The 19,880-nt window shown below is 57.4% G+C and overlaps 1 protein-coding gene across 1 annotated transcript in view; it reads left to right on the top strand.

Annotated features, from left to right (window-relative positions):
• Window positions 1–19,880, top strand: part of LOC101876811 (deleted in malignant brain tumors 1 protein-like) — a 38,912-nt gene that overhangs the window by 4,192 nt on the left and 14,840 nt on the right. The window contains exons 3-10 of the mRNA XM_034072372.1: window positions 1,434–1,786; window positions 5,328–5,486; window positions 11,707–12,061; window positions 13,301–13,630; window positions 14,000–14,329; window positions 15,658–15,981; window positions 16,772–17,092; window positions 18,336–18,665. Coding sequence (XP_033928263.1) covers window positions 1,434–1,786; window positions 5,328–5,486; window positions 11,707–12,061; window positions 13,301–13,630; window positions 14,000–14,329; window positions 15,658–15,981; window positions 16,772–17,092; window positions 18,336–18,665 — 2,502 coding nt within the window. The remainder of the gene's footprint in view (window positions 1–1,433; window positions 1,787–5,327; window positions 5,487–11,706; window positions 12,062–13,300; window positions 13,631–13,999; window positions 14,330–15,657; window positions 15,982–16,771; window positions 17,093–18,335; window positions 18,666–19,880) is intronic.

The raw sequence follows: 19,880 nt of genomic DNA, 5'->3' as shown, positions 1-19,880 counted from the left end.
CATCCCCATCCCCTCCATCACCTCATCCCGGTCCCTTCCATCACCCCATCCCCATCCCCTCCATCACCCCATCCCCATCCCCTCCATCACCCCATCCCAATCCCCTCCATCACCTCATCCCGTTCCCCTCCATCACCCCATCCCCTCCGTCACCCCATCCCTATCCCCTCCATCACCTCATCCCTATCCCCTCCATCACCTCATCCCTATCCCCTCCATCACCTCATCCTAGTCCTCTCCATCACCCCATCCCCATCCCCTCCATCACCTCATCCCCGTCCCCTCCATCACCTCATCCCAGTCCCCTCCATCACCCCATCCCAATCCCCTCCATCACCTCATCCCAGTCCCCTCCATCACCCCATCCCAATCCCCTCCATCACCTCATCCCAGTCCTCTCCATCACCCCATCCCCATCCCCTCCATCACCCCATCCCCATCCCCTCCATCACCCCATCCCGGTCCCCTCCATCACCCCATCCCGATCCCCTCCATCACGCCATCCCAATCCCCTCCATCACCCCATCCCAATCCCCTCCATCACCTCATCCCAGTCCTCTCCATCACCCCATCCCCGTCCTCTCCATCACCTCATCCTGTTCCCCTCCATCACCTCATCCCCGTCCCCTCCATCACCTCATCCCAGTCCCCTCCATCACCCCATCCCCATCCCCTCCATCACCCCATCCCCATCCCCTCCATCACCACATCCCCTCCATCACCCCATCCCAATCCCCTCCATCACCACATCCCCTCCATCACCCCATCCGTTCTCCTGTATCCCCCCATCCCATTCCCATGGATTCCCACTGGGTTCAGTCAACACCCTCAGCTCAATGCAGGATGGTCCTGCAGAAGGGAGCTGTGTTCATCTGCACCTCCTATGTCCTCCCCATAGATCCCTCCAACCACCCCATTCCCACCCGCATCCCCATCCACACCCCCCGTGTCCTCTCCATGATCCTGACGTCCCTTCCAACCCATCCCATTCCATGTCTCTATGATCCTGACCTCCAACCCATCCCATTCCATGTCTCTATGATCCTCACATCCCCCATCCCATTCCATGTCTCTATGATCCTCACATCCCCTCCAACCCATCCCATTCCATATCTCTATGATCCCAATGTCAATCCCATTCCATGTCTCTATGATCCTCACATCCAACCCATCCCATTCCATATCTCTATGATCCCATGTCCATCCCATCCCATGTCTCTATGATCCCAATGTCCATCCCATTCCATGTCTCTATGATCCCAATGTCCATCCCATCCCATTCCATATCTCTATGATCCCATGTCCATCCCATCCCATGTCTCTATGATCCCAATGTCCCCCCCATCCCATTCCATGTCTCTATGATCCTGACGTCCAACCCATCCCCTCCCATATCTCTATGACCCCAATATCCCCCCCCCATCTCTCCACAGCCCCCTCCCCGCCGCGCTCCGTGCGCCTCACCAACGGCACCACGGTGTGCCACGGCCGTGTGGAGGTTCTGCACTCCGGGCGCTGGGGCACAGTGTGTGATGATGGTTGGGACCTGCCTGCAGCCTCGGTGGTGTGCCGGCAGCTGGGCTGCGGTGAGGCCGTGGCCGCGCCGGGCTCGGCACGCTTCGGTCACGGCACAGACCCCATCTGGCTCGATGACGTCCGGTGCCGTGGCACCGAGAGCTCCATCAACCAGTGCCAGCACCTGCCGTGGGGGGAGCACAACTGTGGGCATGGAGAGGATGCTGGTGTGGTCTGTACAGGTATGGGGGTGCTGGTGTGGTGTGTACAGGTATGGGGGTGCTGGTGTGGTGTGTACAGGTATGGGGATGCTGGTGTGGTGTGTACAGGTATGGGGATGCTGGTGTGGTCTGTACAGGTATGGGGATGCTGGTGTGGTGTGTACAGGTATGGGGATGCTGGTGTGGTCTGTACAGGTATGGGGATGCTGGTGTGGTCTGTACAGGTATGGGGATGCTGGTGTGGTCTGTACAGGTATGGGGATGCTGGTGTGGTCTGTACAGGTATGGGGATGCTGGTGTGGTCTGTACAGGTAGAGGATGCTGGTGTGGTCTGTACAGGTATGGGGATGCTGGTGTGGTCTGTACAGGTACAGGATGCTGGTGTGGTCTGTACAGGTACAGGATGCTGGTGTGGTCTGTACAGGTAGAGGATGCTGGTGTGGTCTGTACAGGTATGGGGATGCTGGTGTGGTGTGTACAGGTATGGGGATGCTGGTGTGGTCTGTACAGGTAGAGGATGCTGGTGTGGTCTGTACAGGTAGAGGATGCTGGTGTGGTCTGTACAGGTATGGGGATGCTGGTGTGGTCTGTACAGGTATGGGGATGCTGGTGTGGTCTGTACAGGTAGAGGATGCTGGTGTGGTCTGTACAGGTAGAGGATGCTGGTGTGGTGTGTACAGGTATGGGGATGCTGGTGTGGTCTGTACAGGTATGGGGATGCTGGTGTGGTCTGTACAGGTATGGGGATGCTGGTGTGGTCTGTACAGGTATGGGGATGCTGGTGTGGTGTGTACAGGTATGGGGATGCTGGTGTGGTCTGTACAGGTATGGGGATGCTGGTGTGGTGTGTACAGGTATGGGGATGCTGGTGTGGTCTGTACAGGTATGGGGATGCTGGTGTGGTCTGTACAGGTAATGCTGGTGTGGTCTGTACAGGTAGAGGATGCTGGTGTGGTGTGTACAGGTATGGGGATGCTGGTGTGGTCTGTACAGGTATGGGGATGCTGGTGTGGTCTGTACAGGTATGGGGATGCTGGTGTGGTGTGTACAGGTATGGGGGTGCTGGTGTGGTCTGTACAGGTATGGGGATGCTGGTGTGGTCTGTACAGGTATGGGGATGCTGGTGTGGTGTGTACAGGTATGGGGATGCTGGTGTGGTCTGTACAGGTAGAGGATGCTGGTGTGGTCTGTACAGGTATGGGGATGCTGGTGTGGTCTGTACAGGTAGAGGATGCTGGTGTGGTGTGTACAGGTATGGGGATGCTGGTGTGGTGTGTACAGGTATGGGGATGCTGGTGTGGTCTGTACAGGTAATGCTGGTGTGGTCTGTACAGGTAGAGGATGCTGGTGTGGTGTGTACAGGTATGGGGATGCTGGTGTGGTCTGTACAGGTATGGGGATGCTGGTGTGGTCTGTACAGGTAGAGGATGCTGGTGTGGTCTGTACAGGTACAGGATGCTGGTGTGGTCTGTACAGGTAGAGGATGCTGGTGTGGTCTGTACAGGTATGAGGATGCTGGTGTGGTCTGTACAGGTAGAGGATGCTGGTGTGGTCTGTACAGGTAATGCTGGTGTGGTCTGTACAGGTAGAGGATGCTGGTGTGGTCTGTACAGGTATGGGGATGCTGGTGTGGTGTGTACAGGTAGAGGATGCTGGTGTGGTCTGTACAGGTATGGGGATGCTGGTGTGGTCTGTACAGGTATGGGGATGCTGGTGTGGTCTGTACAGGTATGGGGATGCTGGTGTGGTGTGTACAGGTATGGGGATGCTGGTGTGGTCTGTACAGGTAGAGGATGCTGGTGTGGTCTGTACAGGTACAGGATGCTGGTGTGGTCTGTACAGGTATGGGGATGCTGGTGTGGTCTGTACAGGTATGGGGATGCTGGTGTGGTCTGTACAGGTACAGGATGCTGGTGTGGTCTGTACAGGTAGAGGATGCTGGTGTGGTCTGTACAGGTAGAGGATGCTGGTGTGGTCTGTACAGGTATGAGGATGCTGGTGTGGTCTGTACAGGTAGAGGATGCTGGTGTGGTCTGTACAGGTATGGGGATGCTGGTGTGGTGTGTACAGGTATGGGGATGCTGGTGTGGTCTGTACAGGTATGGGGATGCTGGTGTGGTGTGTACAGGTATGGGGATGCTGGTGTGGTGTGTACAGGTATGGGGATGCTGGTGTGGTCTGTACAGGTATGGGGATGCTGGTGTGGTCTGTACAGGTATGGGGATGCTGGTGTGGTGTGTACAGGTATGGGGATGCTGGTGTGGTCTGTACAGGTATGGGGATGCTGGTGTGGTCTGTACAGGTACAGGATGCTGGTGTGGTGTGTACAGGTAGAGGATGCTGGTGTGGTCTGTACAGGTACAGGATGCTGGTGTGGTGTGTACAGGTAGAGGATGCTGGTGTGGTGTGTACAGGTATGGGGATGCTGGTGTGGTCTGTACAGGTAGAGGATGCTGGTGTGGTCTGTACAGGTAGAGGATGCTGGTGTGGTGTGTACAGGTATGGGAATGCTGGTGTGGTGTGTACAGGTATGGGGATGCTGGTGTGGTCTGTACAGGTAGAGGATGCTGGTGTGGTGTGTACAGGTATGGGGATGCTGGTGTGGTGTGTACAGGTATGGGGATGCTGGTGTGGTCTGTACAGGTAGAGGATGCTGGTGTGGTCTGTACAGGTAGAGGATGCTGGTGTGGTGTGTACAGGTATGGGGATGCTGGTGTGGTCTGTACAGGTAGAGGATGCTGGTGTGGTCTGTACAGGTATGGGGATGCTGGTGTGGTCTGTACAGGTATGGGGATGCTGGTGTGGTCTGTACAGGTAGAGGATGCTGGTGTGGTGTGCACAGGTATGGGGATGCTGGTGTGGACTGTACAGGTATGGGGATGCTGGTGTGGTGTGTACAGGTATGGGGATGCTGGTGTGGTCTGTACAGGTATGGGGATGCTGGTGTGGACTGTACAGGTATGGGGATGCTGGTGTGGTGTGTACAGGTATGGGGATGCTGGTGTGGTCTGTACAGGTACAGGATGCTGGTGTGGTCTGTACAGGTAGAGGATGCTGGTGTGGTGTGTACAGGTATGGGGATGCTGGTGTGGTCTGTACAGGTATGGGGATGCTGGTGTGGTCTGTACAGGTATGGGGATGCTGGTGTGGTCTGTACAGGTAGAGGATGCTGGTGTGGTCTGTACAGGTATGGGGATGCTGGTGTGGTGTGTACAGGTAGAGGATGCTGGTGTGGTCTGTACAGGTAGAGGATGCTGGTGTGGTCTGTACAGGTATGGGGATGCTGGTGTGGTCTGTACAGGTATGGGGGTGTCATGGGGATCCCTCTGTGCTGCGGTACCAGGGCACCGGCACCGAGGTCTTGGCTGGGGTGGGATGGGATTTGGAGCACGGTGCTCCAATGGAAGGGTCCCAATGACTGCGCTATGGGTCTGGGAGCATGGAGGAACCTTCCATCCCAACCCATTCCATGTCTCTATGACCTTGGAGGACCCTTCCAACCCAACCCATTCCATGTCTCTATGAGCATGAAGGTCCCTCCATCCCCCCCCATCCTCTATCTCTCCCCCTACAGGCCCCAACCCGCTGCAGGTGCGGGTGCAGGATGGTGCTGGGCGCTGCTCGGGCCGCTTGCAGGTGCTGTACAACGGGAGCTGGCTGGGGGTGTGCGGCAGCGGCTGGAGCCTGCTGGAGGCCAGCGTGGTCTGCAGGCAGCTGGGCTGCGGGGAGGCGCAGGCAGCACCCATGGGTGCCCCCCTGCCCCACTGCTGCTGGAGGGGCTGAGCTGCCGCGGCACCGAGATGCTGCTCCTGGAGTGCCAACAGCGGCACACGGCACCGGGACCCTGCCCGCAGGGCTCCGTGGCCAGCGTGGTGTGTGCCCAGCCGCAGGGTGAGTGATGGGGTCACCCCCTTTGGGGTTGGGGAGAGGGAGGATCCATCCCCAGCTCTGGCATTGCCGTCACTGTTGAGGTGGGACCATCAGGGTGAAGGCATCTGCATGGGCTTGGAGCATCCCATCTATGGATGCAGGAGCCCAATGGGGAATGATGCTGCAGGAGCCCATAGGCAGCAGAAGGGGTTGGTTGGAGCATCCCTTTGAGCATCCCATCTATGGATGTATGAACCCAATGGGGCGGTCCCTGTTGCTCCTGCTCCCAAAGGGGATGATGCTGGAGGAGCCCATGGGCAACAGAAGGGATTGGTTGGAGCATCCCTTTGAGCATCCCATCAATGGATGTATGAACCCAATGGGGAATGATGCTGCAGGAGCCCATGGGCAGCAGAAGGGATTGGTTGGAGCATCCCTTTGAGCATCCCATCTATGGATGCATGAACCCAATGGGGGGTCCCTGTTGCTCCTGTTCAGCATCATCACCCAGCACCCAAGGATGCTGCAGGAGCCCATGGGCAGCAGAAGGGGTTGGTTGGAGCATCCCTATGAGCATCCCACCTATGGATGCATGAACCCATAGGCAGCAGTAGGGGTTGGTTGGAGCATCCCTTTGAGCATCCCTATGGATGCAGGAGCCCATGGGCAGCAGAAGGGTTGGTTGGAGCATCCCTATGGATGCAGGAGCCCATGGGCAGCAGAAGGGGTTGGTTGGAGCATCCCTTGGAGCATCCCTATGGATGCAGGAGCCCATGGGCAGCAGTATGGGTTGGTTGGAGCATCCCTTTGAGCATCCCACCTATGGATGCAGGAGCCCATGGGCAGCAGTAGGGGTTGGTTGGAGCATCCCTTTGAGCATCCCATCTATGGATGCATGAACCCAATGGGGGGTCCCTGTTGCTCCTGCTCCCAAAGGGGACGATGCTGGAGGAGCCCATGAGCAACAGAAGGGATTGGTTGGAGCATCCCATCTATGGATGCATGAACCCAATGGGGAATGATGCTGCAGGAGCCCATAGGCAGCAGAAGGGATTGGTTGGAGCATCCCTATGGATGCAGGAGCCCATAGGCAGCAGAAGGGGTTGGTTGGAGCATCCCTTTGAGCATCCCATCTATGGATGTATGAACCCAATGGGGGGGTCCCTGTTGCTCCTGCTCCCAAAGGGGATGATGCTGGAGGAGCCCATGGATAACAGAAGGGATTGGTTGGAGCATCCCATCTATGGATGCATGAATCCAATGGGGAATGATGCTGCAGGAGCCCATAGGCAGCAGAAGGGATTGGTTGGAGCATCCCATCTATGGATGCATGAACCCAATGCGGGGTCCGTGTTGCCCCTGCTCAGCATCATCCCTCAGCACCCAAGGGGGACGATGCTGGAGGAGCCCATAGGCAGCAGAAGGGGTTGGTTGGAGCATCCCTTGGAGCATCCCTATGGATGCAGGAGCCCATGGGCAGCAGAAGGGGTTGGTTGGAGCATCCCTATGGATGCAGGAGCCCATGGGCAGCAGATGGGGTTGGTTGGAGCATCCCTATGGGCAGAAGGGGTTGGTTGGAGCATCCCTATGAACATCCATCCCACTGTTCCCTGCAGGAGGGGTCGATCCCTGCCCGGTGCTGGCAGCACTGGTGGGCACTGGGATGCTGCTGTGTGGGACCCTCTTGGTCCTCTACCTGTGGACCAGGTGTGGGCACCGACCTGGACGCTCCATAGGTAAGAGCAGGAGTGTGGCTCATGGGGCAGGGCTGGGGGGGCTCTGCACCCTCTGGGCCTCATCCTGCTCCTTCCTGTTGCAGACAAACCCCTGCTCAGGGGGATGGAGGACACTGGGACTGCATCCGAGGCATAGGGAGGCAAGGACCTGGGAGACCCCATCTGTGGAGCCAGCAGAGAGGATGGAGCCCTCTGCCCCATAGCCCCATAGCCCCATAGCCCCATAGCCCCCCAGCCCCATAGCCCCATAGCCCCATAGCCCCATAGCCCCCCAGCCCCATAGCCCCCATAGCCCCCCAGCCCCATAGCCCCCCAGCCCCATAGCCCCATAGCCCCCCAGCCCCATAGCCCCATAGCCCCCCAGCCCCATAGCCCCATAGCCCCATAGCCCCCCAGCCCCATAGCCCCATAGATCACTGCATGGGGTCCCTGTGGGTCCCAGTTTGTCTGGGCAGCTCCAGGCCCCTCAGTCTCTAAGGGCTTCCCACATTTATCCCTATTTGTCCTCTGGGAAGGCTCCAGAATCCTAATCCCAGTTGCACAGCCTCCTTATTCCCATCCCTGTGACCACTGTAATCCTTATTCCCATCCCTATAAACACTTAAACACTATTCCCATCCTTATGACCACTATAATCCTTATTCCGATCCTTATAACCACTATAATCACTATTCCCATCCCTATGACCACTATAATCACTATTCCCGTCCCTATAACCACTATAATCCCTATTCCCATCCCTATAACCACTATAATCCCTATTCCCATCCCTATAACCACTATAATCCCTATTCCCATCCCTATAACCACTATAATCCCTATTCCCATCCCTTTGACTACTATAATCACTATTCCCATCCCTATAACCACTATAATCCTTATTCCCTTCCCTATAACCACTATGATCACTATTCCCATTCCTATGATGCCTATAATTCTTATTCCCATCCCTATAAGCACTATAAACACTATTCCCATCCCTATAACCACTATAATCCCTATTCCCATCCCTACAGCCACTATAAATCCTATTCCCAGACCTGCATCCCCCTGTAATCCCAGTAACCCCAGCAGAGCCATGCAACATCACCCAGTGCCATCACCCCCACCGCATTCCCAATGGGATCATATCCCTATGGATATCCCTATCATATCCCTATGGGATCATAATCCCCTATGGAAGCCAGTGTGACTCCCAATCCAGGAGACCCAGCTAACAAAGGGGTGAGATCAAACAAGGATCCATGGGATCCATCTGGGATGTGGAGCTGTTCCATCCTCACCATAGGGAGAAATGGGATCATGGATCCCATAGGGAGAAATGGGATCGTGGATCCCATAGGATACATGCACCGCTTAGGGAAGGCCTCAGTGCCATGGGGTGAGATCAACCAAGGATCCATGGGGTCCCTCTGGGATGTGGAGCTGTTCCATCCTCACCATAGGGAGAAATGGGATCATGGATCCCATAGGATACATGCACCGCTTGGAGAAGGCCTCAGTGCCATAGGGTCGGGGTAGACCTGGCAGCCCTGGGGTCTGCTCTGGGGCCCATGGAGCTCTGGGGATGCTCTATGGGATCTCAAGGGGTTCCAGGCTTCCCAGCAGCCCCATTCCAAAGGATCCGAAGGGATGCGGGTCCCGAGCATCACCTATCCCGGACCAGTGCCAATGGAGCCATGATCTCGGCATTCCCAGCATTCATTCCCTGCTGCATTCCCAGCATTCCCAGCTGCCGGGAATCTGCCCCTGGCCTATTTGCTAAGCAAGGGATCAATGTCCTCAGGTCGATGTGATCCCAAGGTCACTCCTGTGTCCGATGGGAATGAGCTTGGATCCGTTCCCATCTCATGTCCATTGGGAAGAGCCTCTTCTCTCCGGTCCTTGGCCCTGTCCCTTCTCATTCCCATTCCCAATGATTCCTGCCCCTTTGGGAAGCTCCAGGACCAGATTCCCATCAGCTCCGGGTGTGCTTTGGGTGCTGGGTGCAAGGAACCCCAATCCTGATGGATGCTGATCCCTATAATAAAGCCTTTTCCAGCTGTTCCTAACCTGTATCCTTGCAGCTCCATCACCATTCCCATGGGATGGAGCCAATGTCCTTCAGCAGGGGATGGATTCAGGACATGGGAATGGCTGGAATGGAGCAGGTTGGGATGGCATTCCCAGCAGGAAAGGGCTTGGAGCAACCAGCTGCAGCCAACAGCATCCCTATGGAAGGGGATTGGAATGGAGCAGGTTGGGATGGCATTCCCAGCAGGAAAGGGCCTGGAGCAACCAGCTGCAGCCAACAGCATCCCTATGGAAGGGGATGGGAATGGAGCAGCTTGGGATGGCATTCCCAGCAGGAAAGGGCTTGGAGCAACCACCAACACATCCCTATGGAAGGGGATTGGGATGGAGCAGGTTGGGATGGCATTCCCAGCAGGAAAGGGCTTGGAGCAACCACCTCCAGCCAACACATCCCTATGGAAGGGGATTGGAATGGAGCAGCTTGGGATGGAATTCCCAGCAGGAAAGGGCCTGGAGCAACCAGCTCCAGCCAACAGCATCCCTATGGAAGGGGATGGGAATGGAGCAGGTTGGGATGGCATTCCCAGCAGGAAAGGGCTTGGAGCAACCAGCTCCAGCCAACACATCCCTATGGAAGGGGATTGGAATGGAGCAGCTTGGGATGGAATTCCCAGCAGGAAAGGGCCTGGAGCAACCAGCTCCAGCCAACAGCATCCCTATGGAAGGGGATGGGAATGGAGCAGGTTGGGATGGCATTCCCAGCAGGAAAGGGCTTGGAGCAACCAGCTCCAGCCAACACATCCCTATGGAAGGGGATTGGGATGGAATTCCCAGCAGGAAAGGGCTTGGAGCAACCACCTCCAGCCAACACATCCCTATGGAAGGGGCTTGGAATGGGATGAGCTGGAAGGTTCCTTCCACCACATCCACTTCCATGTTCCCTTGAGCTCTGCTGAGGGTATCCCAAGCTCTGGAATGCTGCAGGTCCCGGAGCTGTGTTTGCTCTGGGTATGGCTCTATCCCCTTGCGCAAGGCAGGGGCCGTGGGGACAGGGTCAGCTCCGGCCCTATGGGAAGTGAAACTGCCCATTGGGAACAGGCAGAGGAACGGGAAGGATCCTGCTCTGCCCTCCCATTGGCATCGATCCCAGGGGCCAACTTCCCTGCGCCGGAGCCATGCTGGGAAGGAGCCGGATGCTGGTGCTGGTGCTGGGGCTGCTGTGGGGTGAGTGCTGTGCCCTATGGGGGGAGATCCCATTGGGGTCTATGGGGCTGGATGGGGGGGGGTGAGGGCAGGAGACAAAGGGTTTGCCCCATAGCCAAAGGATTTGCCCCATAGCCAATGGCTTTGCCCCATAGCCAAAGGCTTTGCCCCATAGCCAAAGGATTTGCCCCATAGCCAAAGGTTTGCCCCATAGCTAAAGGGTTTGCCCCATAGCTAAAGGCTTTGCCCCATAGCCAAAGGTTTTGCTCCATAGCCAAAGGTTTTGCCCCATAGCCAAAGGGTTTGCCCCATAGCCAAAGGCTTTTCCCCATAGCTAAATGCTTTGCCCCATAGCTAAAAGCTTTGCCCTATAGCCAAAGGTTTTGCCCCATAGCCAAACGTTTTGCCCCATAGCCAAACGTTTTGCCCCATAGCTAAAAGCTTTTCCCCATAGCCAAAGGCTTTGCCCATAGCCAAAGGTTTTGCCCCATAGCCAAAGGTTTTTCCCCATAGCTAAAAGCTTTGCCCCATAGCCAAAGGCTTTGCCCCATAGCTAAAAGCTTTGCTCCATAGCCAAAGGTTTTGCCCCATAGCCAAAGGTTTTGCCCCATAGCCAAAGGGTTTGCCCCATAGCCAAAAGTTTTGCCCCATAGCCAAAGGTTTTGCCCCATAGCCAAAGGCTTGGGAGCATTGTAGGAGGGGAGGGAAGCAGATCTGAGCCCCTGTGGATGGAGGGGATGGGATGGAGAGCATTAGGGTCATTAGGGGACATGGGGTCAATGGGACCCAATGGGACATGGAGAAGACCTTGGGGACATGGGGGTCAATGGGGACATGGGGATCAATGGGGACATGGAGTCAATGGGGACAAGGGGGTCAATGGGACCCAATGGGATATGGAGAAGACCTTGGGGACATGGGGTCAATGGGGACAAGGGGGTCAATGGGACCCAATGGGACATGGAGAAGACCTTGGGGACATGGGGGTCAATGGGGACATGGGGGTCAATGGGGACATGGGATCAATTGGGACATGGGATCAATTGGGACATGGGGTCAATGGGGACATGGGATCAATTGGGACATGGGGTCAATGGGGACATGGGATCAATGGGGACATGGGGGTCAATGGGGACCCTAACCCTAACCCTAACCCATCCCTGCCCCCAGCCCCATCCCCCGTGAGCCCATCGGGATCCCTGCGCCTGTCCGGAGGCCCCGGGCGCTGTGTGGGGCGGGTGGAGGTCCTGCACAACGGCACGTGGGGCACGGTGTGCGACGACGGATGGGGTTACCGCGAGGGCCGCGTGGTGTGCCGCGAGCTGGGCTGCGGCGCCCTGCTGGCCGTGGCACCGGGAGCGCGCTACGGGCAGGGCCAGGGCCGCATCTGGTTGGATGAGGTCAACTGCACCGGGGAGGAGTTGGCGCTGGTGGAGTGTGGGGCTAAGCCGTGGGGAGAGCACAACTGTAACCACGTTGAGGATGCTGGAGTCGAGTGCTCGGGTACCGGTAACACCGTGTGCGGAGCATCCCTGCCTGTATCCTGTGGGATGTGCATCCCTGCCTGTATCCTGTGGGATGTGCATCCCTGCCTGTATCCTGTGTGCACTGCATCCCTGCCTGTATCCTGTGTGCGCCGCATCCCTGCCTGCATCCCTGCCTGTATCCCTGCCTGCATCCCTGCCTGTATCCTGTGTGCACTGCATCCCTGCCTGTATCCCTGCCTGCATCCCTGCCTGTATCCTGTGTGCGCTGCATCCCTGCCTGTATCCTGTGGGATGCGCATCCCTGCCTGTATCCTGTGGGCACTGCATCCCTGCCTGCATCCTGTGTGCACTGCATCCCTGCCTGCATCCCTGCCTGCATCCCTGCCGGCATCCCTGCCTGCGTCCTGTGTGCACTGCATCCCTGCCTGCATCCTGTGTGCACTGCATCCCTGCCTGCATCCCTGCCTGCATCCCATGGGATGTGCATCCCTGCCTGCATCCCTGCCTGCATCCCGTGGGATGCACATCCCTGCCTGCATCCCTGCCTGCATCCTGTGTGCACCGCATCCCTGCCTGCATCCCTGCCTGTATCCCTGCCTGTATCCCTGCCTGTATCCCTGCCTGCATCCCTGCCTGTATCCCTGCCTGCATCCCTGCCTGTATCCCTGCCTGTATCCCTGCCTGCATCCCTGCCTGTATCCCTGCCTGTATCCCTGCCTGCATCCCTGCCTGTATCCCTGCCTGCATCCCTGCCTGCATCCTGTGTGCGCCGCATCCCTGCCTGCATCCCTACCTGCATCCCATGCACACCGCATCCCTGCCTGCATCCCTGTCTGTATCCCTGCCTGTATCCTGTGTGCACTGCATCCCTGCCTGCATCCCTGCCTGTATCCCTGCCTGTATCCTGTGGGATGTGCATCCCTGCCTGTATCCCTGCCTGTATCCTGTGGGATGTGCATCCCTGCCTGCATCCCTGCCTGCATCCCTGCCTGCATCCTATGTGCGCCGCATCCCTGCCTGCATCCCTGCCTGCATCCCTGCCTGCATCCTGTGGGATGTGCATCCCTGCCTGCATCCCTGCCTGCATCCCTGCCTGCATCCCTGCCTGCATCCCATGGGATGTGCATCCCTGCCTGCATCCCGTGTGCTCTGCATCCCTGCCTGCATCCCTGACTGCATCCCTGCCTGCATCCCTGCCTGCATCCCATGGGATGCTCATCCCTCCCCAACCTCCTCCACCCATCCCCATCCCCAGACTCCGTTGTGGCCTCACTGGGCCCCCTGCAGCTGGTGAATGGTCTGGACCGGTGCTCCGGGCGGGTGGAGGTTCTGCATGAGCACATGTGGGGCACAGTGTGTGATGACGGATGGGACCTGCCGGACGCGGCTGTGGTGTGCCGGCAGCTGGGATGTGGGGCGGCGCTGGCGGCTGCACATGGGGCTCACTTCGGAAGGGGCCACGATCCCATCTGGTTGGATGAGGTCAACTGCACCGGAGGCGAGGCCGCGATCACTGAGTGCCAGGCCAGTGCATGGGGCAACACCAACTGCTTCCATGGGGAGGATGCTGGCGTGGTGTGTGCAGGTGAGGATATGGGATTGAAGGTCCCTTCCATCCCACCCCATTCCATGTCTCTATGACCTTGAAGGTCCCTTCCATCCCAACCCATTCCATGGATCCATGACCTTGAAGGTCCCTTCCAACCCAACCCATTCCATGTCTCTATGACCTTGAAGGTCCCTTCCAACCCAACCCATTCCATGTCTCTATGAGCTTGAAGGTCCCTTCCAACCCATCCCATTCCATGTCTGTATGAGCTTGAAGGTCCCTTCCATCCCAACCCATTCCATGTCTCTATGGCCTTGAAGGTCCCTTCCAACCCAACCCATTCCATGTCCCTATGACCTTGAAGGCCCCTTCCATCCCACCCATCCCATGTTTCTCCCTCACCAGGTTCAGCTCTGGCAGCTCTCATGGAGTTGCGCTTGGCCAACGGCTCCACTCGCTGCGATGGCAGAGCTGAGGTTCCCTATGGAGGCTCCTGGGTATCCCTATGTGATGAAGAGTGGGGTCTGGCTGAGGCGCGGGTGCTGTGCAGGCAGCTGGGCTGTGGGACGGCGCTGCCGGCACCCGCCAGGTCCCGCTCCGGCGCCAGAGCCGGATCCCCATGGCCCAACCGCGTCAGCTGCATGGGCACCGAGAGCAACCTGACCCTGTGCCAGGTGCAGCCCAGGGGCAATGGGTCCTGCCCCCATGGCAGGGAGGCCATGGTGGTGTGCTCAGGTGAGGGCAGAGCAAGGGGTGCCCATCACTGTGGGCTCTGGGCTCCACGAGCCATGGGTGCTTCCCATTGGAGGGGGTCTGGGTGCTGAGGGGTTGGGTGCATCCACCCTTCCCATTGGGTCCCATTGCATGGCCAAAGGGGGAGGGCAGCACTTAGACAGGGGGGATGCAGGTGGGATGTGATGGACATGTGCTCTGGAGGGGGCTGGGACACTGGGATGGGTGGAAGGGAGAAGATGGGCTTGGAGCAGCTGCTCCAGTGGAAGGGGTCCCTGGGCTGGCACTGGGTGAGCTGGGAGGTCCCTTCCAACCCAACCCATGATCCCATATCTCAATCAAACCCATTCCATGATCCCATCTCAACCTACCCCATTCCATCTCCCAACTCACCCCATCCCATGATCCCATCCTTCAACCCAACCCATTCCTTATCTCAACCCAACCCATTCCATGATCCCATATCTCAACCCAACCCATTCCTTATCTCAATCAAACCCATTCCATGATCCCATCTCAACCCACCCCATTCCATCTCCCAACCCACCCCATCCCACGATCCCATCTCATCCCCCCCCATCCCATGATCCCATCTCATCCCACCCATCCCATGATCCCATCTCAACCCCACCCATCCCATGATCCCATCTCCCACCCCATCCCATGATCCCATCTCATCCCCCCCCATCCCATGATCCCATCTCCCACCCCATCCCATGATCCCATCTCATCCCACCCATTCCATGATCCCATCCCACCCATCCCATGATCCCATCTCATCCCACCAATCCCATGATCCCATCTCAACCCATTCCATGATCCCATCTCATCCTATCCCATGATCCCATCTCATCCCACCCCATCCCATGATCCCATCTCATCCCATCCATTCCATGATCCCATCTCATCCCACCCATCCCATGATCCCATCTCATCCCACCCATCCCATAATCCCATCTCAACCCACACATCCCATGATCCCATCTCAACCCACCCCATCCCATGATCTCATCTCATCCCATCCCATGATCCCATCTCATCCCACCCCATCCCATGATCCCATCTCATCCCATCCATTCCATGATCCCATCTCATCCCACCCATCCCATGATCCCATCTCATCCCCACCCATTCCATGATCCCATCTCATCCCACCCCATCCCATAATCCCATCTCATCCCATCCCATGATCCCATCTCATCCCATCCCATGATCCCATCCCACCCATCCCATGATCCCATCTCATTCCACCCCATCCCATAATCCCATCCCATGATCCCCCCCATCCCATATCCCATCCCCCCCATCCCACAATCCCCCTCTCCCTGCAGGTAACTCAGTCGGTGACCAGATCCGCCTGGTGAACTTCGGCAGCCGCTGTGCCGGCCGGGTGGAGATCTACCATAGCCAGCAATGGGGCACAGTGTGCGACGACAACTGGGACCTGGTGGATGCCGGTGTGGTGTGCCGGCAGCTGGACTGCGGCCGAGCCCTGTCGGCACCGGGGAGAGGCCAGTTCGGCCGCGGTGATGGTGTCATCTGGTTGGATGAGACCAACTGCACCGGCACCGAGAGCGCCTTGTCCTCGTGCCCGGCGCGGCCGTGGGGCACCGGCAACTGCTACCATGGAGAGGATGCTGGTGTGGTGTGTTCAGGTGAGGGCAGCACCGTGGGGCCATCCGGAGCAGCCGCAATGGGACCATCCCATGGATGCTCCGGTGGCTTGGATGGATCCAATGGTTCTCATCCATGGATTCCTCACTGGATGCATTGGGATGGATGGTGACACCTCATTGGTGACCTGGATGGATCCAGGAGGTTCTCATCCATGGATTCCTCACTGGATGCATTGGGATGGATGGTGACACCTCATTGGTGACCTGGATGGATCCAATGGTTCTCATCCATGGATTCCTCACTGGATGTGTGGGGTGGATGGTGACACCTCATTGGTGAGGTTCTCATCCATGGGTTCCTCACTGGATGCATTGGGGTGGATGGTGACACCTCTCATTGGTGACCCAGCACCAATGGTGTCCATGCTGGGACTGGTTCTATTGCATCCCTGTGCCAATGATCCAGATGAGGGCATGGAGGGTGGGAAGGTTGGAAGCTCTCCGGAGGGATCTGGATACGCTGGATCCATGGGATGAGGCTGAACAAGGCAACCCAATGGTTGGGCTCAATGATCTTAAAGGTCTTTTCCAACCTGGTGGATCCCATCCCTCTATAACTTAAGGCCATGGGAAGCATTCCCACAGGGAATGTGCTCTTCCTGGAGAGCAATTCCTGTTGGGAATGGGGTCCGAGAGGATGCAGGACCAATGCAGACCCTCTGGGTGCTCATCCCTCCTCCTCTCCCATCCCATGAGGCAGTTGGGCTGGGAGCGGAATTCCAATGGGATCAGCACAACCAGAACCTTCCCTCCTTGCTTCCCCCTGCAGATTCCCTGATCCCGGAGCCCCTTCCCATCCGCTTGGCCAACTCCTCCCAGCCCTGCACCGGCAGGGTGGAGGTGCTCCATAGGGAACAGTGGGGAGCCGTGTGCCGGCAGGGCTGGGACCAGCGGGATGCCGACATCGCGTGCCGGGAGCTGGGATGTGGGACGGCGCTGCCGGCATCCGAGGGAGCCGACTTCGGCTCCGGGACCCTGCCGGTGAGCATGGAGAACGTGGAGTGCCAGGGAACGGAGCGGAGCCTCCGGGAATGCCCTGCGGGACATGGGAGGTGTGAGCATGGGAAGAGAGCTGGTGTCGTCTGCTCCGGTGGGTGCCAGAACACTGGGAACAAGGGACTGGGACTGGGGGCAACAAGGACATTGGGATGGGGTCGGATGGATGGGGATGGGAAGAGGTGGGTGCGTGGATGGGGATGGGATGAAGTGGGTCCATGGATGGGAATGGGGAGAGGTGGGTGTATGGATGGGGATGGGATGAGGAGTATCCATGGATGGGGATGGGATGAAGTGTGTGCATGAATGGGGATGGGATGAAGTGGGTCCATGGGTGGGGATGGGATGAAGTGGTCCATGGATGGGGATGGGATGAAGTGGGTCCATGGATAGGGATGGGATGAAGTGTATCCAAGAATGGGGATGGGATGAAGTGTATTCATGGATGGGGATGGGATGAAGTGGGTCCATGGATGGGGATGGGATGAAGTGGGTGCATGGATAGGGATGGGATGAAGTGTATCCATGGATAGGGATGGGATGAAGTGGGTCCATGGATGGGGATGGGATGAAGTGGGTGCATGGATGGGGATGGGATGAAACATCTCCATGGATGGGGATGGGATGAAGTGGGTCCATGGATAAGGATGGGATGAAGTGGGTCCATGGATGGGGATGGGATGAAGTGGTCCATGGATAGAGATGGGATGAAGTGGTCCATGGATAAGGATGGGATGAAGTGTATCCATGGATAGGGATGGGATGAAGTGGTCCATGGATAGAGATGGGATGAAGTGGTCCATGGATGGGGATGGGATGAAGTGGGTGCATGGATGGGGATGGGATGAAGTGGGTGCATGGATGGGGATGGGATGAAGTGGGTCCATGGATGGGGATGGGATGAAGTGGGTCCATGGATGGGGATGGGATGAAGTGGGTCCATGGATGGGGATGGGATGAAGTGGGTGCATGGATGGGGATGGGATGAAACATCTCCATGGATGGGGATGGGATGAAGTGGGTCCATGGATAAGGATGGGATGAAGTGGGTCCATGGATGGGGATGGGATGAAGTGGTCCATGGATAGAGATGGGATGAAGTGGTCCATGGATAAGGATGGGATGAAGTGTATCCATGGATAGGGATGGGATGAAGTGGTCCATGGATAGAGATGGGATGAAGTGGGTCCATGGATAGAGATGGGATGAAGTGGGTCCATGGATGAGCACCTCCATGCCCCAAACCCCTCACCCTGTTCCCATGGCTTCCTCCCCATCTCCCTCCTCTCCCCCCTTTCCTCCCACCTGCTCTAACCACATCCATTCCCATTCCATAGGCTCCATGTTCTCCATCTTCGCTCCCGTCCGGCTGGTGAACGGCTCCGGCCGCTGCTCCGGCAGGGTCGAGGTTCTCCATGATGGCCAATGGGGGACAGTGTGTGACGACGGTTGGGACCTGCTGGACGCCAAGGTCCTGTGCCGGCAGCTGGGCTGCGGCACCGCGGTGCTGGCTCCACACCGTGCTCACTACGGCCCCGGCTCTGGCCCCATATGGTTGGATGCTGTTGGCTGCACCGGCACCGAGGCGGCTCTGTCCGAGTGCAGCTCCAAGGCCTTGGGCACCCATGGGTGCGAGCATGGGGAGGACGCTGGAGTCATCTGCTCGGGTAAGGGGGGACACATGGGAGAGGCTGGGAGGGATCTGCATGGAGCACATGGGATCCCATCTCCCATCCCTTACATCCTGCTCAGGGATACAGGAACCCATGGGATTCCATCTCCCATCCCTTATCCCTGCTGAGGGATACAGGAACCCATGGGATTCCATCTCCCATCCCTTACATCCTGCTCAGGGATACAGGAACCCATGGGATTCCATCTCCCATCCCTTACATCCTGCTCAGGGATACAGGAACCCATGGGATTCCATCTCCCATCCCTTACATCCTGCTCAGGGATACAGGAACCCATGGGATCCCATCTCCCATCCCTTATCCCATGCTCAGGGATACAGGAACCCATGGGATTCCATCTCCCATCCCTTATCCCATGCTCAGGGATACAGGAACCCATGGGATTCCATCTCCCATCCCTTATCCCCTGCTCAGGGATACAGGAACCCATGGAATCCCATCTCCCATCCCTTACATCCTGCTCAGGGATACAGGAACCCATGGGATCCCATCTCCCATCCCTTATCCCTGCTCAGGGATACAGGAACCCATGGGATCCCATCTCCCATCCCTTATCCCCTGCTCAGGGATACAGGAACCCATGGGATCCCATCTCCCATCCCTTATCCCATGCTCAGGGATACAGGAACCCATGGGATTCCATCTCCCATCCCTTATCCCCTGCTCAGGGATACAGGAACCCATGGGATTCCATCTCCCATCCCTTACATCCTGCTCAGGGATACAGGAACCCATGGGATCCCATCTCCCATCCCTTACATCCTGCTCTGGGATACAGGAACCCATGGGATTCCATCTCCCTTCCCTTATCCTCTGCTCATGGATACAGGAACCCATGGGATCCCATCTCCATCCCTTATCCCCTGCTCTGGGATACAGGAACCCATGGGATTCCATCTCCCATCCCTTATCCCTGCTCAGGGATACAGGAACCCATAGGATTCCATCTCCCATCCCTTACATCCTGCTCAGGGATACAGGAACCCATGGGATTCCATCTCCCATCCCTTACATCCTGCTCAGGGATACAGGAACCCATGGGATTCCATCTCCCATCCCTTACATCCTGCTCAGGGATACAGGAACCCATGGGATTCCATCTCCCATCCCTTATCTCCTGCTCAGGGATACAGGAGCACATGGGATTCCATCTCCCATCCCTTACATCCTGCTCAGGGATACAGGAAC

This window comes from Melopsittacus undulatus, chromosome 27 (assembly GCF_012275295.1).
Source record: "Melopsittacus undulatus isolate bMelUnd1 chromosome 27, bMelUnd1.mat.Z, whole genome shotgun sequence".
Classification (NCBI taxonomy): domain Eukaryota; kingdom Metazoa; phylum Chordata; class Aves; order Psittaciformes; family Psittaculidae; genus Melopsittacus; species Melopsittacus undulatus.
The sequence above is the reverse complement of the archived record's forward strand: the minus strand, read 5'-3'. Positions and strand labels throughout refer to the sequence as shown.